This window comes from Chelmon rostratus, chromosome 4 (assembly GCF_017976325.1).
Source record: "Chelmon rostratus isolate fCheRos1 chromosome 4, fCheRos1.pri, whole genome shotgun sequence".
NCBI classification, from domain to species: domain Eukaryota; kingdom Metazoa; phylum Chordata; class Actinopteri; order Chaetodontiformes; family Chaetodontidae; genus Chelmon; species Chelmon rostratus.
The window spans coordinates 19,411,583-19,430,257 of NC_055661.1; the positions used below are offsets into that span (position 1 = coordinate 19,411,583).

At 40.6% G+C, this 18,675-nt stretch overlaps 1 protein-coding gene across 5 annotated transcripts in view; it reads left to right on the forward strand.

Annotated features, from left to right (window-relative positions):
* The window catches only part of ap3d1 (adaptor related protein complex 3 subunit delta 1), a 28,420-nt gene that overhangs the window by 1,980 nt on the left and 7,765 nt on the right, over positions 1-18,675 (forward strand). For 3 of the 5 annotated variants that reach the window (XM_041935115.1, XM_041935116.1, XM_041935117.1), the window contains exons 2-24: positions 1,292-1,387; positions 2,049-2,129; positions 2,461-2,541; positions 2,655-2,762; positions 3,674-3,803; positions 4,345-4,484; positions 4,948-5,021; positions 5,143-5,192; positions 5,757-5,806; positions 6,221-6,269; positions 8,041-8,186; positions 8,664-8,812; positions 8,933-9,163; positions 9,948-10,179; positions 10,327-10,472; positions 10,587-10,728; positions 11,178-11,249; positions 11,923-11,998; positions 12,226-12,425; positions 13,334-13,407; positions 15,915-16,083; positions 16,345-16,488; positions 16,935-16,988. In XM_041935115.1, coding sequence (XP_041791049.1) covers positions 1,292-1,387; positions 2,049-2,129; positions 2,461-2,541; positions 2,655-2,762; positions 3,674-3,803; positions 4,345-4,484; positions 4,948-5,021; positions 5,143-5,192; positions 5,757-5,806; positions 6,221-6,269; positions 8,041-8,186; positions 8,664-8,812; positions 8,933-9,163; positions 9,948-10,179; positions 10,327-10,472; positions 10,587-10,728; positions 11,178-11,249; positions 11,923-11,998; positions 12,226-12,425; positions 13,334-13,407; positions 15,915-16,083; positions 16,345-16,488; positions 16,935-16,988 — 2,694 coding nt within the window. The remainder of the gene's footprint in view (positions 1-1,291; positions 1,388-2,048; positions 2,130-2,460; positions 2,542-2,654; positions 2,763-3,673; positions 3,804-4,344; positions 4,485-4,947; positions 5,022-5,142; positions 5,193-5,756; positions 5,807-6,220; positions 6,270-8,040; positions 8,187-8,663; positions 8,813-8,932; positions 9,164-9,947; positions 10,180-10,326; positions 10,473-10,586; positions 10,729-11,177; positions 11,250-11,922; positions 11,999-12,225; positions 12,426-13,333; positions 13,408-15,914; positions 16,084-16,344; positions 16,489-16,934; positions 16,989-18,675) is intronic. The other 2 variants (XM_041935119.1, XM_041935120.1) reach the window with 1 other exon arrangement.

An 18,675-nucleotide genomic window follows, 5' to 3' on the forward strand; every position in this document is an offset into this window, starting at 1 on the left:
TTGTAATTGGTGTCTGTTTAGTGTAGCACGTTAGCTTCAGCTTACTCATTTTTTGTTTGGAGAGTACAGGCCTTCGAGTTTATCTCCTGCTCAGTTTGCTTTCGTGGCTGAGAGGTTGTCTTTGTTGGCCCTTTGACAACTATTTCAGTTATTTCAATTGGTTCTGAATTGATCATTGAAAACAAGTGTGTGTGTTGAATCCCTCCAACCTTGCTAGCCACAGGAGCAGCAGTAGAGCTCAGTCCCCCCCCCCCCCCCCCCCCCCCCCACCTCCTGTCACTGTGCTGTCTCATGACTGCACACACATGACTAGCACACACTCACACTCTACAAAGCTATATGTGTATGTGCTTGGTTTGCAAGGCTGCTTCTCTTGCTCTTTGCAGAGATCTAAGTGAGCTTGTGCTCCTCTGTTGAGTGAAATGTACGCTACCTTCTGATCTCGGCATTTCAGGAAATCTAGCATAATATGGCAGGGGTCACAAGAGCAGCTATTTTTTCATTCATTCATTCAGGCGCGAGGTTCCTGGAAACACTCATTTGTTAAAATGCTTTAGAGGATTGGAGAGCTGTTGAGTTACCTATTACTTTATGACTTGCATAAACCAACCTGTGTTTAGCAGCTGTGTAATTAGAGTGACATGGTTTAGTCTTTTGCTCATGTTCAATATTTTTTGCTATGTCAGCATGGGAAGTTTGTTTTTGGACCCAAACTCTTCTGTAGCATTTTTAACATGTTCAAGCCATCAGGCTTATAAAAGATGACATTATCCTAGGCAAGTGGTGCCATTTACTATGTGTCACTTATGACCATCAGTGAGGGAATTGTTCTCAGTCTAAAAGCCAAAGCCATGGCATGATTCAACTGCAGCTTGGAACATGGCTCCAAATGTGCAGTCAAACTGGCTAACACAGCTGTGGAGCATACTCTGACACAATTTGATGACTTTAGACTTGACACTATAAATTCAAGACCAATGACTTGTGACTTGGGTTTTTACTTTCTCAGTGATTTAAAGCCCAAAGTGGAAGGCTGATGTCAGAATCATATTAAGAGATGAAGCTTGCATTATGACTTTATAAAGTCTAGAATTAAGTTCAGGTACCTGACTTGACTTGGGACTGTCAAAACGACTGTTCAGCATCACGTCTGCTGGCTGGTGTCTTCTTGGATAGCAACAATAGACAGACCAGGATTTTCCATCTCACTTATGGTAGCAGGCCCCCACTCTGGATATCACTCTACCTAATCTGGTGTCTGTTGTTTGTCCTGTCCTTTGTCTGCCCTCAGGCCAAGTACATCTCCACATGCATCGATGAGATCAAACAGGAGCTCAAGCAGGACAACATCGCTGTCAAAGCCAATGCCGTGTGCAAGCTCACCTACGTAAGATCTGTCAACACCGGCTCTCTCTGTCTTTCACTTCTACTTGATACAAAGGCATCGATACACACATAGATAGACACCATCATTGCGCAGCTCTCAGTGTGAGCCACCTGTGAGCTAGAGTCTTGTTATTCTTATACCACAAACAGCGTAATTAATTTGATAATCTGGATTAATAAAGATAGAAACTAACCAAACAAGACACAAGATTTAGTTTGTAAGCAAATTATAAGCATGTGGTTTGTCGTATGACCCTAATGCAGGTAAGAAATATATTCCTTCATAGATATTCTGTCTTGAATTAAATTCAGTCAAAATGTTTAAACAAGCTGAGGAAGATTTGATTTGAACAGACATTTAATTTTGTGTCTTCCAATATGCTCAAACAGTTTCATTCTGCAAGTATGGCATATTGTGTTGTCACTTATGGCACTTATTGAGAACAGCGTCTAATTTCTGTTTAAATGAAAGCATTCTTTCTACTTATATCCTAGGCCCACATGTAGGTTTAGATGCCTTGATGCAATTGGCATCCGCGATCACTTTGAGAGCTTTCAGCTGGAATCATTTAGCCTCTCTCTGCACCATCGGCACATCTTACAGCCCCTCTCCTACTTTTAGTCACCTACACCTCTATCTGTCTTCTTTTTCTGTGTTACAGCTTCAGATGCTGGGCTATGACGTCAGCTGGGCCGCTTTCAACATCGTTGAAGTCATGAGCTCCTCCAAATTCACATACAAGGTATATTATGAGAAGTGTTGGAAATGCAGATCTCAGAACATTCTTTCAATCGCTTTCTGGATTAATGCATATGGTGCTATGACAGTGGCCTACAGCAATGTGTAGATTTAGTATAGATACAATCTCACAAGCTGTCCTTTTGTGTAGCAATAAAGTTAATTTTTCATGTATATACTCATCCAAAAATAGCACAAGAAATAGTCACAGCAGATCCTATGTGCTGCATAGGTAAATCTCCATGGAACCACTGCAGGTTGATGGCGTTTTACTGAAATACACAGTATCTACTTACACAGATTGTTCTTCTTTCTGCTTGCTTTTCTTCCTACAGCGAATTGGCTACCTGGCAGCCTCGCAATGCTTTCATGAGAGCACTGATGTCATCATGCTGACAACCAATCAGATCCGAAAGGTCAGTTGTTTTCTCGTTCTGTGCCCTCTGGGATTGTTTCATCCCTCACCCAACCTTTTCTGTCTTATACACAATGCCTTTTCTTTTTTTTTTTTTACCTGTTTCTTTCCCAGGATCTCAGTAGTCCCAACCAGTATGACACAGGTGTTGCCCTCACTGGCCTCTCTTGTTTTGTGACCCCTGACCTGGCTCGGGATCTAGCCAATGACATCATGACACTGGTAAGTCATGGGGGATATGTGCAGAGGGTTACTAACAAGGGACTCCCTAAAAGCTTTTTTATAAAAATCTTTTTTTAAAGTTGTTTATTGACCTGATCTTTGCCTCAGTTCCGAGAGTAAACCGGAGGAGACCTCACTCCTAATTTTAACATCAAACAGAGATGATTTCTTTAATTAATTAATCATCTATAATTGATCATCAATTTTGGTGTTAATTTTGTCTGCCATTTTTAAATTTAGTTTTAGTCTTAGTCCTTTGCCAAATGTCCTTGTTAGTTTTTATCGTATTAAGTCAACATCATCCTGTTGTTTAGTGCCCAGGTGTTGGGTGCATATGAGGCTGTTGTTTATGATTGAAGGCGCATGGCTTTTAGTTAGTAAGCTCGCTAGATACATGTTAAATAACCTTGAAATCACGAACACACACACACACTTCAGCATATAACCAACACTTGTGTTTACTGACACACACACATGCTCACATGCTCTCTCTCACACACAGACACACTTAGCGATTCCTGACTGTCACATTGTGTGCTGCCCAGCAGAAACATTATGATGTTCTAGTCTATAATTTTTAGTCGCCTTTTTTGTCAACCAAAGTCAAGATTTTCAGTTAAGTTTTTATTTTTTAAGCTACATTTTCGTGTCATCTTTTTTCGTCAACAACATTGTATGTTTATATAGTCACAGTTAGTATCGGTATAGTCTCATCATCGTCTCACCTGATCATAGAAAAAAGGTCACTAAGAACATATTTCGTCTTAGTTTACTCTAATATAATAAACAGTAATTGATTTATGAGGATACACTAAAGGTTTCTCATTTTGCAGTCAAAGAGAGGTTTTATTCTTTTTTTAAACAGTTTCAACCCAACTGTCTCAACTGTCTTTCCTTTTTTCTCACCCTAGATGTCCCACACTAAACCCTACATCAGAAAGAAAGCAGTGTTGATCATGTACAAGGTGTTTCTCAAGTACCCAGAGTCCCTGCGCCCTGCTTTCCCCAGGCTCAAGGAGAAACTGGAGGACCCAGACCCAGGTATCGGGAAAGACACTGCATGGTAGACTCACTGGTACTCCTGGGGACAGGCGTTCTCTGTCACCTGAACCCCGTGAATTATTCAGCAACCTAGAATATGAGATTAAGGAAGTCTCATTTGTAATCCTGCCAGGGCTTGTCTGAGAATATTCAACAACTCACAGGACTATTTCTGCTGCACACATAAAAGCATCTCACAGGACATTTTTCTTGCCATTGGTGTCACGCTTATTAACTGCATGTCAGTGAGCCAATATTTACAGGTCTGAGATTATGAAAGGGCATTTCTAATAAAAGAAATCCATCTAATGAAAATATTTTGTCACTTTTGTGACTCCTGTTTCGATTTTATACTTTTTTCTTTGCCTATGTTATAGTGCCATAATATTGCACACCATTAGTTTTTTAGCCATATGTCATTCACCCTAACCCAATAAATAAATGAATTGTTGTTATGATAAATAAATTATGTTTTGTCCATTTATTCTGATGACTTTTTTTTATTATCTTGTTCCTGTCTAATATATTTTCTCCTCTGTAGGTGTCCAGTCTGCCGCAGTAAACGTTATCTGTGAGCTGGCTCGGAGAAATCCCAAGAACTACCTGTCTCTGGCCCCACTCTTTTTCAAACTCATGACCTCCTCGACTAATAACTGGGTTCTCATTAAGATCATCAAGCTGGTAAGTCAGCAGGATACAGAAAACTGCCTTTAAGATTTTCTGGATTGGTGTACAAATTTTATCCGTGGTTTTATTTTGTTTTATCTACTAATCTTTTATTACAATGGTTAAACAGCAACATGTTACTACAGTCTGTGCACCACCAAGCCAGGGTTTTTGTGTGACGCTTGCAATATTGCATCAATGATACGGGGAAGAATCCATCATAAAGAGGAATTGATAGTAGTTCCTAGAAAAGGCAGTGAAGTCACATGAGAGGTTGTGAAACCACCTCTTTTTTTTTTTTTTAAAGAACAAGTTCACATCCCTTCGCTTATAGTTGCAGTCAAATACAGTTATGAGCAGGTGGAATAGTATCACAAATAGTTTTAATTTTCAAAAAGTGCAAATTCTGATGTGAGAGAAATTCAGCTGTGTGTCATGGCAAACTATGATGGTCATAGTGATAGTCTTTGTTTTACAGTTTGGTGCTCTCACACCATTGGAGCCACGGCTGGGAAAGAAGCTGATCGAACCGCTGACGAACCTAATCCACAGGTGAGATGAAATCCTTCAACTCTAAGCTTTTCACATATGGTAAAAGCAGTTTGATCTGATGGATCAATGATTATCTGCACCCTCACTCTCTGTCTGTTTCTTACCCCGTCCTCTCTCACAGTACCTCTGCCATGTCTCTGCTGTATGAATGTGTCAACACTGTGATTGCAGGTCAGTAATGGGATTCTGTGTGCAATGTAGTGCTTTCATTTAGCGTAATGCGTGTTTGGTTGAACTCCCCCTTTACACTGCATTAAGATGCGTCTTGTATTCAGACTGACTGGTGGGAGAGGACAGTGATGGCAACTTTTAAGAATGAAGACGCATCTGCTGTCAACCTTTTGATTTTATTTGCAGAAGACTGCGACTGCTGTTATCCAGTAAACACATGAACTTGCTCTCGGCCATGCAGTTGAAGAAGAGGGTCGGAGTTGCCATTTGTTACCTAGCAGTAGCTTTTCTTTCCACCCACCTAGCTGTTGTATGTGCTTTAAAAAGTGCATTTACACTTGCACTCAATGTGGTCACAGTGCGTCCCTGACCACCTCTGGAGTTCATGTGGTCAGGCACTATCCAATTGTAATCCGATAACCCAAAATGCATTTTAATGCAAGGTATAAAGGGGGTCGTAGTTAACTTTGTACTTTAAATGTGAATTTGTTGTTGCCTCTTACATTCACATAGAATGCTTAGTTCACAGTCAGCTCTAACAGCTTCTTGTTTCCTGCATTGCAGTGTTGATTTCCTTGTCTTCTGGGATGCCCAACCACAGTGCTAGTATCCAGGTAAGCCTCTGAGGTCCACCCCTTCATCTGCATGTGGTTAGATGTTGATCACACCCTTTCCAATCCAGTCGAACCACAACGCATGCTTTCACCAGAGACACAGCAACCGTCAGACCGGCCAGCAAGTCACATAATGCTGTGGTTTTTGTTTTTGTTTTTGTTTTGCTTGCTTTCAGTCCTTGTGACTCTCAGTAATGCATGAAAAAATAATTTTGCACTATTGAATATAGACCCCCCATGTACCCCTCTTTTGTTTGTCTGTGCATATGACAAGATTGAAACTGGTGTCGAAAAGGTTTACATTGAGGTTAATGGTTCCCCCACTTCTCTCTCTCTGTCTCTCTCTCTCCTGTCTTTCTCTCTCCTCCCTTCTCTCTCTCTCTCTCTCTCTCTCTGTCTTTCTCTCTCTTTCAGCTCTGTGTGCAGAAACTGCGAATCCTGATAGAAGACTCGGACCAGAACTGTGAGCCCTCTGTCAATGCCTGCAGTGTGTCATTTTCTCATTGTCTGCGTGTTTCTGGAACAGTCCACCCCTGTAGACGAAAACAACGTAGACCCCCTGACTCTGGATAACTCGAACATTATTACCTTCCTACTCTCAATTAGGCGGCCTGCTTAGAATACCATTTCACTTAAGTCACATCTACCCCTTTCACACATAAATCCTGTATGTGATACAGGAAGTGAACAGCTTGCAGAGTTGCTGCTCCAATCCATCAGGGTAAAAGCTGCCAGTTTGCACTTCCCAAACACAGGGCTTGGCTATATAAATACACTCCCAGTTGGAGCTAAACATCCAGCCATTCGAGTTATCTGGACACTCATACGTAGATAGTTGTGTGTGTAGAGTTGACTATAGACCTAATCTTGATTGAGCAGACTGTGAACCTGTGGTTTTAGGTTTTGTTTATCCTTTCACCATGGCACTTGTTGACTGTCATGGTCATAGGTATAACACTTTTCCAATACATAAAGTAAAGTGAAGTACCTACAGTAAAGTAGGTAAAAGATCACCCAAGCCCAATTAAAAGTCCTGAGTTAAGAAGATACAGGCCATGTTGGAAGTCTTTCAGACACTTTATGGAAGCAAAATACTTAATGTAACACATTGAAGTTTAATTAAGATGAAATAAATGAAACTCAGTTGAACATGCAGTATTATTCTTAATGCATTAGATGTATTGCAGTGTACTAAATGGCAAAATCAATCACCATTTAGTCATCTTTTTAAGATGCATTGTGTATTGATGCAAATGCCAGCTGCAATAGATTTAGTTCAGTCTTGTGTTGATTATCTAAACTGTATCAGAACTTTGGTAATGTTTGTAATGAGCAGGAATAACCCCAGAAATGAAGGTGGCAGTGTAGTAAACGTTGTAAATGTTCATCTCACATTTCATCACTGAATTATGCCGTTCTAACTGTGAAACAGTTGCATTTGAACTGCGGCTGCTGTCAGTTTTCCATAGCAAAGGTTCACAGGCTGTGGCATTGTCTCCTCCACCTGCACTAAGGCCAGGTCTCAGGTCATTTCTGCAGTGTATTCACTGCAGTGACCAGCCTCACCTCAGCCCAAGGTCACTACCACACACGCACACACACTTATTGATCCAAGAACCTGAGACGCAATTGTCTCTGCAAGATTACATGATCGACAGAAGGTCGTGATTCAGCAGATTTTTCAATCTTTAAAAATCTGTGTGGCGAGAAAGAAAAGTTGCCGCAGATACGACTGAGGATAAAGCAAATCAAAACTACTGAGTCCAGTGTGTGTGTTGTACTGTGTGTATGTGTTTGTGTGTCCTTTCCATTGTTGTCTATGTCTGTATGTGTTCCTCTCCTTTGTGATATTTAGTTTGTCATTTCCATATGATGTCCATAGATTATTCCATGGAAGATAATACACCAGTAATTTGTTCATATTGTATTTACATATAATTACCATCTGTATACAGCCAGTTAAGCCTTATAGAGTGATTAGATGTACTGTAGTATAAACTGGATGCACTGTACTTATTCTGCAACCAGATACTGTATCACAGTCAAGAAAGGATAAGCAGTTTTATATATGGTAGAATTTTAAAAAAATAGAAAAATAGAAAGAAAGAAGATAATAAAGCCAGGTGATACAGGATAGATATAAATATACATTCACAAGATAGGGCCCAGAGAGCAAAGGGCAAATGAATGTCAGTAAATACACTGAGGCCATGTGTGTTTATATTTTTCTGTAGTGAAGTACCTGGGTCTGCTGGCCATGTCAAAGATCCTGAAGACCCACCCCAAGTCAGTACAGTCTCATAAGGACCTCATCCTCCAGTGTCTGGATGACAAGGATGAGTCCATCCGCCTGAGAGCTCTGGACCTACTCTATGGCATGGTATGAGCCAAAGCCTTTTCTTTTTACACATCAGTTTTTGGGTTTTTTTTGCATCAGCATTTTTCAGCTAATTCTCAGTTAAAAGTGCTTACAGGGCAGGAAACCCTACCTAACCTCTTTCGTCATAGTTTCTGGTAGATGCAGAGTTCACCTGCTACTGCACTGTGTAACAAGACTTGATTTACTTTTTCAGTTACCATGGGTTTTGTTAGGCAATGGCACAGTTGCTGTCCAGAGCAACTAATAGAGGGTGTAGAAACTTCAAGATGGTGTTCAATTTCAGTGGTTGTGTGATATTATATTGTCATACAGACAAATTCTGTGATTTATTCACTGCACACAATATTACATAGTCAATTGTGCTCTCTCAGCATAAAGCTGTTTTCAGGATGCTCTACTGCTCTTTCTGCCACAGAAAAACAGCTAAATCTGTTTTATAGTCATGTTAATAATGTAAACGTTGTTGAACTCTTGCAGGTATCCAAAAAGAACTTAATGGAGATTGTAAAGAAGCTGATGCTGCATGTGGACAAAGCAGAAGGAACCACCTACAGAGATGAACTGCTCACCAAGATCATCGACATCTGCAGCCAGAGCAACTACCAGTACATCACCAACTTTGAATGGTAATCCAGTTACTCCACACCAGCATTGTTTTATATTTCCCTCCATATTTTTAAACTTGGATGTTGTTTTCCAATCTGTGACACGATTTTCACCTGCACCTCTCTGTATCTGCTTGACAGGTACATCAGTATCCTGGTGGAGCTGACCCGATTAGAGGGCACACGTCATGGCCACCTCATTGCCTCTCAGATGCTGGATGTGGCTATTCGGGTCAAAGCCATCCGGGTCTTTGCTGTTGCCCAGATGGCCACTCTGCTGGACAACGCTCACCTATTGACAGGCAACATGCAGCGAATGGGCATCTGTGAAGTGTTGTACGCTGCTGCTTGGATCTGCGGTGAATTCTCAGAGTACGTTGATTTAGCTCATTGAGCTGTGCATTTACACACACTGGTGTAAGGTGACAGGATCAAAAGAATTCGTGAGCATAAGAAGGGAGTGGAAACACTCTTCAGCACAGTTTTTTGTGCTTGTTTTGGTTTGTTTTTTGGTCATTTTATTCACACTAGGGTAGGTAAACATTCAAGTAATTCAACAACCCTGCATAAAGATTTCATGACTGTATTATGACAAAATTAAGATATCACATTACACCAGTTGCCTGTAACAATGAATCCATAGGGAAATGAATGACAGCTTGGTTCAGAGAGACTTGGTGTTTCCTTCCTCTTTTGTTCTCCATGTACAAACTAGCACAGCACAGCGCTGGCAACCTACTCTGACTGACAGTTGACACTTTCATTTTCTTTACACACTCAGCTATGCTAATCTGTCTCTCTAAATTTCATTCAGTGACATTTGTATTATCATTTCACCTGTCAAAAGTAACAACTTGTGTTTTTATGTTAAACAGTTAATTGTTTCCACTGGCAATAAAATGTCTGTAATATCGTATTTTCAAAGGTGTACGTTGTGTCAGTTGGTGGAGGTATTTTCAGACCTCTTGACACACATGCTTCTTTGTCTGGAACCTTTCCAAATAACCTGGCAAGGAATCACTGAATTTTTTAAAAATCTTCTTTTCATGAAATAATCATGAAATGTTACATCAGTGCCGTGCTGGAAATTGCATCAATGTTGCGATTCAGTATTGTTTTTAATCAGCCTTTCTCTAAATCCACCTGTTTTTCTTAGACACCTGGAGAACCCGATGCAGACACTCGAGGCCATGCTGCGACCAAAGGTTGCCACCCTACCAGGCCACATCCAGGCAGTGTATGTGCAGAATGCAGCCAAGCTGTTTGCCACTGTTCTGAAGAGCCAAGAGGGGAACACAGACAGCACAGCAGCACAGGAAACCAGCCAGCTGATGATAGACAGGCTGCCACTGTTTGTCCAGAGCGCCAATCTGGAGGTGCAGGAGAGGGTAAGATAGAGATATGCATCAACGTTTTCTTTTGCCCAAACCATAATAGAGATGCTTACTTTTTACCCTACAGCATTATGTACTCAGAAGGTTGAAAAATTACTCTGCTAATCTCCATGTGTGCCTTACCTTCTGTCATGTCCTCAGGCGTCTTGCATCCTGCAGCTGGTCAAGTACATCCAGAAACTGCAGCAGAAGGACGTAGAAGTAGCAGAGGAAGTCATCGCTCTGTTTGCTGGAGAACTCAACCCTGTAGCCCCCAAGGCACAGAAGAAAGTGCCTGTTCCTGAAGGGTGAGTGGACTCACGAAAACGGCCATTACTATGCATAATTACATCGTTTGACATGACTGTAAATCCATAGCACTTGTTCATACCACTGGACTGTAACTGAATTAATTTGTGTAGTCTGGATTTGGATGCCTGGATCAACGAGCCTCCATCTGAGAGCGAGTCTGAAGATGAGCAGCCCAAGGCTATTTTTGCCAAGGAGGAGCCGAAACACTCCCGCCCCCGTCACACAGAGGTGGACGAGAAGGAGCTGGCAAGGGTAAGCTGGTCGATAATTGTTGCATTACTGAATTGTACAAGCAGTATTGTTTTATGAATAGCATAGTGCTACAATTTTGTATATAAAAGTTTTATCACTTTTTTTATTGTTTGAATTCTTTTTGACCTGAAATGTTTAGAGAAGAACTTTCTTTGTTGTTAAAGACATACCAATACATTTTTGTGTGCAATTAGTAGTATGTTCTAGTGTCATTTTTGTTTCCGCACTTGTAACTGGAAATAGTCAAGACATTCATATACGATGCAAAAGTTGAATATAAAGGTATTTTCAATCTGACATAATCATGCAGTCTTTATCTTCAAAACAGTATTGACTTTTTCTGAGTTCTACTGTAAATCTGGCTTCCCATGTGTTTCCCCTTTCATGCTAGAACAGAGGTAGGCTGTGCCTTCATTGATTAATTCATGCATTTTTTCCCCAACTCCCAGAGGAGAGAAGCTAGAAAGCAGGAGCAAGCCAACAACCCGTTCTACATCAAGGCCTCCCCATCCTCTCAGAAGGTGTGCTTACCCACTCATCACTAGGCTGCATTTTTTTCACTGTACAGAGAATATCTATCTGTTCCTCTCCTTGATTAATCCCCTAGACACTCATCTGTTCATCAAAATGATATATTTAAATGTGAGAATCATCTCATGCCTTAAAATGACGATGTAGAAGTAATTGAGCTATACGTGTTTTAACCGGAAACAGATTCTGAACACAACAACCACAAAGTATAGCTATCTGACAAACTGTTCAGAAACCTTTGTTTTTAAAACAGTGCTCAATGACTACTGCAAAGCTGTGTTTTCTATGTAAACCTGGCTCTCAGTTTTTCAGTAATACATGAAGGATCACCACTTCTCTTTTCACATCTAAGCAACTGAGAACAGAAAAGATCTCTGCCATTATTCTGAAAGTAGTGAAACTTAGCTTGCAAAATACTCATAGGTAGCTTCACCTGGCTTGCTCATGTTATGCCCTGTAGTATATAGAATAAACCATGTGGACATGTTAACAATGGTTAAAAGCTTGATTTTCATCAAAGGTTGTCTTAAATCCAGTCTGGTTAAAACTTGTATAAGTAATAATTGAACAAACGTAGCTGGACTTTTTCATTAAATGTATACACTAAGAAACAGCTTGTGTAAAGCGCAAGCCATGTTTTTAATGAATGTTTGCTCTGTGAAGGTTTACCAGGAAGCCCCTGGAGTGGAGCACATCCCTGTCGTGCAGATTGACCTCAGTGTGCCTCTCAAAGTCCCAGGTGAGACGCACTGTGTGAACTCTACTACAAAACACTAATTTCACTCATTTTATACCTAAATCAAATGGCTTTACTGCCGTTGTACTCAAAGTTGTGCTTTATGTAATTAAGATGCAGTAATGGTTCACATTCAAAATAATGCTATTTTTCTTGTTTCTCTTAAACTGTTCTAACCTTATTTGACTTTCAGTAAGACACAATACATGTTGTTTTCTTCCGTCCCACAGGTCTGCCAATGTCTGACCAGTATGTGAAACTGGAGGAGGAGCGTCGACAGAAAGAGAGAGCAGAGAAGAAGAAGAAGGAGAAGAAGAAGAGGAAAGAAAAGCGCAGTGGACGAGGGAAGAAACATGATTCAGGCCCAGAGAGTGAGGAGGACATCACGCCTGCGCACATGGTCGACATTGTTACCGAGGAAATGCCAGAGGTACGCTGGAGTTGTGTTAACTTCACAATGAATTTCAAAGAGAACATATGGAATGTAAGCCAGAAACCAGAATCAGATTGGATTTTTTATTTGATTTGACGGGCAGCATTAAAAATACATTGGATATCAATGTGATTCTGACACAGTATTGGTAATTTGTACTCTACATACAACCCAAAAATGTTGGGACACTGTGTAAAACATAAGTACAACAGAATGTGATCATTTGCTAATCCCTTTTGACATGTTCTCAATTGAAACAATACAAAGACAATATATTTAATGTTTTTAAATGAGCTTATTGATTTTTGGAAATATCTGCCTATTCTGAATTTAATGGCAGACACATGTGTCAAACAAGTTGGGACAGGAGCAACCAAAGACTGGGAAAGTTGTGGAATGCTCCAAAAACACCTGTTTGGATCATTCCACAGGTAAACGGGTTCATCGGTCACAGGTAATAGTATCATGATTGGGTATGAAAGGGGCATCCTTGAAAGGCTCAGTCGTTCACAAGTAAGGATGGAGGAGGTTCACCACTTTGTGAACACATTATTGTATAAAGGATGTTACTACATGGGCTCAGGAATGCTGTGAAACTAAACACAGTTAATTTGCAAATGACTGCATTCTGTTCTTTCACATTTTATACAGCGTCCCGACTTTTTTTAACGACTGTCTTTAAGACTGGAATTTACTGTGAAAAAATGAAAGATCCATTTTCCTCCCTAGATCATAATGCTGCTTACACATCACTCTGGCCTAAATTGTGACCAAAGCAAATCATTGAGAAACTATATGGATTTCAGTCTGAATTTATTTTGCTTGCTTAGTTTAATGGGTTCTAAGTTCTGAGACCATAAAGCTATTAATTCTGATTTATTGATTTCACCTTCTCATTACTTCAGAATGCCTTACCTAGTGATGATGATGACAAAGACCCTAATGACCCTCATAAAGCCCTGGACATCGACCTGGACAAGTGAGTCCACGCTATGTTGTGCTTAGACCCTTATGCAAATTCAGCTCTTGATTTAAGTACACAATGTTGAAGTTGCTAAATCCTGACATTTACATATATGACTGAGCTAATCAACCAGATTTAGCGCAGGGTAACACTTCAGTTGAATCTTGTACGATTTTGTTCATAATCTGGATATTTTCAGCATTTAATCCTGACCTTCCTGGCCATAGTGTCACAGCTGATGTGACGCAGCCCTTTCCCTCTTTTCACTCCTTCTCATGGCATTCTGCTTTCTGCTTCCTCTTTCCTATGCGTACACACACCCATTCACTGCCTCTTTGTGTGGGCAGCTTGGTGGAGACAGCTGGGCGCAGGTGAGTAAGCACCCCAGCCACAGGACCTGGGCTCTGACTGTACATGGATTGCCTCTCTGTCTTTCTCTCTCTCTCTAAATAGCTGTCTTGCTACTTTCACTAACATAGCTGTCCCTTCTTTCCTCATTTGAAGTTTGCAGTACCTGCTTTCTCTTTTTGCTCTTCGTTCCCTGTATTTTCAATATCTATTGTTCATTGCAGCCTAGCATAGTATCCAGTATCCCTTTTCTCTGCTTCTATAAGCTTGACAATATCAGCAGCATATCACACTTGTTTCTGTCCTTTAAAAGATGAAAATAAGATAAAGCTTTGATTAGCTGTACAGTTTCAGAGAAATAAGATCATTTTTAACTGGCTGCTGCTGATATTCTCAGGACTTACGGCTTGATTCCACCGGGCACAGCGGCATTGCCTTCTAGCTGCGACACAGTTTTGTTTGTCCTCCACACGGCTTCATGCCCCAACGAGACCGTTTCAGAAGCAAAGCGTTTTGCCTACCTGGTTTTGTTGACTTGCTCAGATTTTGTCGATTTGGCCATTTTTCCTTTATGTTTATGCCTCTACCGTGGGTAAGTAGGTGCTCCGTGCAGCTTCCATCGAAAATTGAATAGGAGTGCATTTTCAGAGGAGCAGAGTGGAGAGCTGCAGCGCTTCTGATGGAATCACAGGCATTGTCTGGCATGGCCTCAGCTATATCCATCAGCCATGTCGCAGTGGGAACAGGACGCAGCAATGCCTGGTGGAATCTATGGGTTAATCTTTTATCACCTGTCCTCCTGGAATAGGCTCCTAAAAGCATTTTGACACTTTTTTCTGATGGAAAAGATAACCAGCATCAATGGACTTATGCCAGGGGTCATGTAGTATAATTCTTTTGCTCACATTGCCCAGATCTGCCTCAGTTAAATTCGGTAGACTTGCAATGCCTCCAAATTCTCAGCTGTTTTTAAGTGAATGCTCCTTGCTTACCCTTGCTGGAAATAACAAGCGCATGTGCCCATAGACCAATGCTGTGATTTAAATAATTTGAAATTAATGTTTTTTTTGTTTTCTTTTGTTTTTATTTTAAATCAAGGAAACTTTGTATGATACACACATTTATATAGTTTTCTTGAACTGAAAATTGTGCTCAATGTCAGTGACTTTGTCATTTTCTTAATGTTCTTTGTCAGTTAGATGACTGAAAGCTTTTGTTTTGGTAGCATGACTATAGGCTGCTGCTGCCATCAGTCTCAGGGTTTGTCTGATGTCTTTTTAATTATCAGGGTTCAAACATAGAACAATCCCAGAAACAGCTGCATGTATGAGAAATTATTGTTGTGTGTGCAGGAAAAGTGCAAAAATTATGCATTTTCTAAGAAAGAAAGCGCAATCTTGCAAAGGCACTAAACCAAAGACTGGTTATTTCTAGAAAGTTGCAAATAAAGGGATGCATCTTTCAAGCTAAGTAAAGCTAAACTGTAAATAAAGACAGATTAAATCATACAAGCATTATTATCCTGGTTGGGGTAACTAAGTAAAGCTTTATTTATATAGCACTTTTTAAAACACACAGAAAGTGCTTCACACACACAAAAGTATAAAAATTAATAAACAAAGAGATAAAAATGCATTACATTTTAATCACAGTGCAATGAGAGACAGACCAGACAGCAAATTTTTTTTTTAAAAGACCAGAATGGAGCTCTATAAACAGGCTTGCCTATATGCTAATGAGAGATATCAGTGTGTCTTTTTTGAGAATATCCAGCAGGGGGCTGCAGTGCACGTCATTACTGCTTTCAAGGGTCATGCTTCGGGAAATAAACTTGACAGCTCTCATCACTTCAATATGGAGAAATTTATTGTTATAGTTTTTAGCTGTCTGATAATTCCCAGCGCTTCCAGCTCTGCCAGAGGAATGGCTTACCTCAGTGCTTAAAATGAGACCTGGCTGCTGCACAGTGTAGTATATGTGTCAGTGGATTGCTACACCCTACAACCCTTGTTCACCTTTCCTGACAGATTAATACAGTCAAAGATATAAGAAAATACAGATGTTATGAAATATGTTCAAGATGATGACACTAACTCCAGATGTATCATAATCACTTCATAAGTCCTCATCTAAGCAAAGGCAAAATGTGTATCTGTGCGTTTTCGTTTGTCCAGACCACTTGCAGACAGTGAGAAGCTACCAGTAAGGTCACACCGTGCAGCAGAGGCTCCAAAAAGCCCAGTGGAAGACGGAGACGCAGAGAGTGCAGCCTCGCATGAGCCCAAGAAGAAGAGCAGCAAAGAAAAGAGAGAGAAGAAGAAGGATAAAGACAGGGATAGGAAGGTGAGGTTAAAATGTTTTTTTTCTCCCAACAGGATTATGCTTTTTTCTTTCAGGAAAACAAACTCACCTCATTCTGTCAAGCTGGTGAAACTGCTTCTTAAAACCAATAAATCAGACTTATGGAACGGTTTGAGCAAGGGAATAACAACAAGGAGAGCTGTCAACCATTATGACATGATGAGTCAGTGGTTGTGGTTCTCAACCTTGTTGTGACACACAGCTGAATTTATCCTCTTTTTTTCCCTTCTTTTTTTTCCGCAGAAGAGCAAAGAAGAGAAGAAGAAGAAGAAACACAAACGTGAAGAAAAGGGGGAGGATCTTCTCGGGGGTCAGGCAGACGAGCCTGTGGTCCAATCAGAAGAAACCAATGAGGTGGCTGCACCACCCACTTCCACCAGTGCTGAGGTAGGTCCTTACATAAGGGTGGAGCAAGGCTATTTCCTACCTAGCAACAGAGCTTATATCTAAGGTACGATTTGACCCAGAATTTTGAGTAAATTGAATAATCTGATGTGGTATTCACAATGAAAAATGGCTTAAGAGTATCATTATTATAAGTAGTCTCCAATTTCTGCTTCAAGGTTTACATGCAAACAGATATCTTTGATCATTTTCATTGACTCAGCGCTCCCATTGCTTCTTCCCAGCCTGTCCTTCAATCAGCTTTAGTGATCAAGTGTCAGTTTCCCCGTAGCTGACTGTGCAGTCTCTTGCCAAATACTTGATTTATTCATGAAATAGAACAGTGTAATCTCTGTCTCCATTTTCATGAATAGTAGAAAGATACAGAACCTGTTTGGCCCTCACCCCTCTCACATCCTCGCACTCCTCTCCCTCCCTCCCTCTTCTAGGTTTCGGATCTGGATTTCTGGCTCTCAAACGCTCCAGTGCCCTCTAACACCCAGGTTGAGTCGCCCCCCATCTCTCTTTCGCTCTCTCTCTCTCTCTCTCGCTCTCTCTTTCCTCCCCTCATCTCTACAGTTATTGCATTCTCTTTCATAATTGCCATGTTTTACTGCTGTACATCATATAGTAAGTTGTTTTTTGCCATACACTCTCCCTCTATTGGCTCTTGATTTGGATCAGTTGGGTTTTTTCACGTCTTTCACACCTTTTTGACACACGCAACTTCCTCTCTTTCACAGGTCACACAACACTTTCCTCTCTCATTCTCCAGCCTTCCTATGTTTTCTAGCATGTTTGTATGTCTGTGTACATGGTATGTGTATATTTGTCTCACAATGCCAGTGGTTATATTCCTCAGCTTTTGTTTTGTTCACTGGTTGTTGTGTCGGTCTTGAGGTCAAAGTAGATGTTGTTGTTGTGTTGGTGGTGGTGACAAGTGAGCTGAGGTTGTCTGAAGTTCCCTGGAATCTGGCTTGGAGTCTGTTCCTTTTGTTCCCGTCGTCACCACATGTGTCCTCTGACTGCATCCTCCATGATCACACGTGGGGTTGTGCTTGTCTTTGGTTCTGTTTGACTTTTGAGTTCCACAACTGTACACAGAGAAACAGATAACGTCTTTTAGATCAATTCCAAAACAAGTCCTAGACGGAGGGTAGAGTTCAAGGTACCCTGCGGAATTTCTGGCCACTTGTCAGGCTACTGAGATGTGTTTCTAGGAGTGAGTTTGTACGCACGTGGATGTAAACATGGGCAGCACAATACCCAGATTCAGATATTCAAGCTATTCTGCTGATCAACATTTGGCTACAGTGACGTAGCAATGCGCCAACATTGCTATAATGCTATTATTTACCTTTTTATAATGATGCAAAGGGACATTCTTATGAAGAAAGTTAAATGTAATGTATACAGTCAAATGTCATGTAGAAAATTAGTTGTTAAACTAGTTTAACTAACTAATTAGTGAAATTTTGGACAGAGGCTAATTTGTGGAATTTTGGACAGAGGCAGGCTAGCAGTTTCCCCAGTGTAGTCTTTTTGCTAAGCTAAGCAGACAGATGGCTAGCTCTAGCGCCATACTGAATGGACAGTAAGTGTGGTATTGATCTCCTCATCTAACTTTCAGCAACAATATTAAATAGTGTGTTTCTCAACATGTCACACAACAAGATACATTTTGACACTTAACACAGATGTCAGTACAGACTTTGTTATGCACCTTCCATAGCTTCTCATATGTACGTATTGGGTGTTATCAGTAAAAGCTCGTCTGTCCGGCATTTGAACTTTGGTTTGGAGGAATTCTGTTTTTAATCAAGTGAGTTGTCAGTCCCAATGTTAAAGCACATCTGACCTGGAAACATGACCTTTTAAAGACATGCCTCACCATGTCTGTGTGGAATACATGTTTTTGTATCGGCTGTCACTCTAGCATAACAGATCAGCATTTGACTTCTATGAAGCCCACATTTGCATATACTATGTAGGCTGTCACTAGGATCTTTTAAATCAGGCTCTGTAATCTGTTAGTAGCAGCTGGTGTCCCTGGTTAGCACCGTCAAACCAGCAGTACCAAATCAAAGCCATACTAACATACTTTTTTGTTTCTTAGGCAGGTTCATTTGTCGTTTAGCTCATCTGGCTGGTTAGTAGTCTTGCATGTAATATTCCTGATTTAGTAGATTT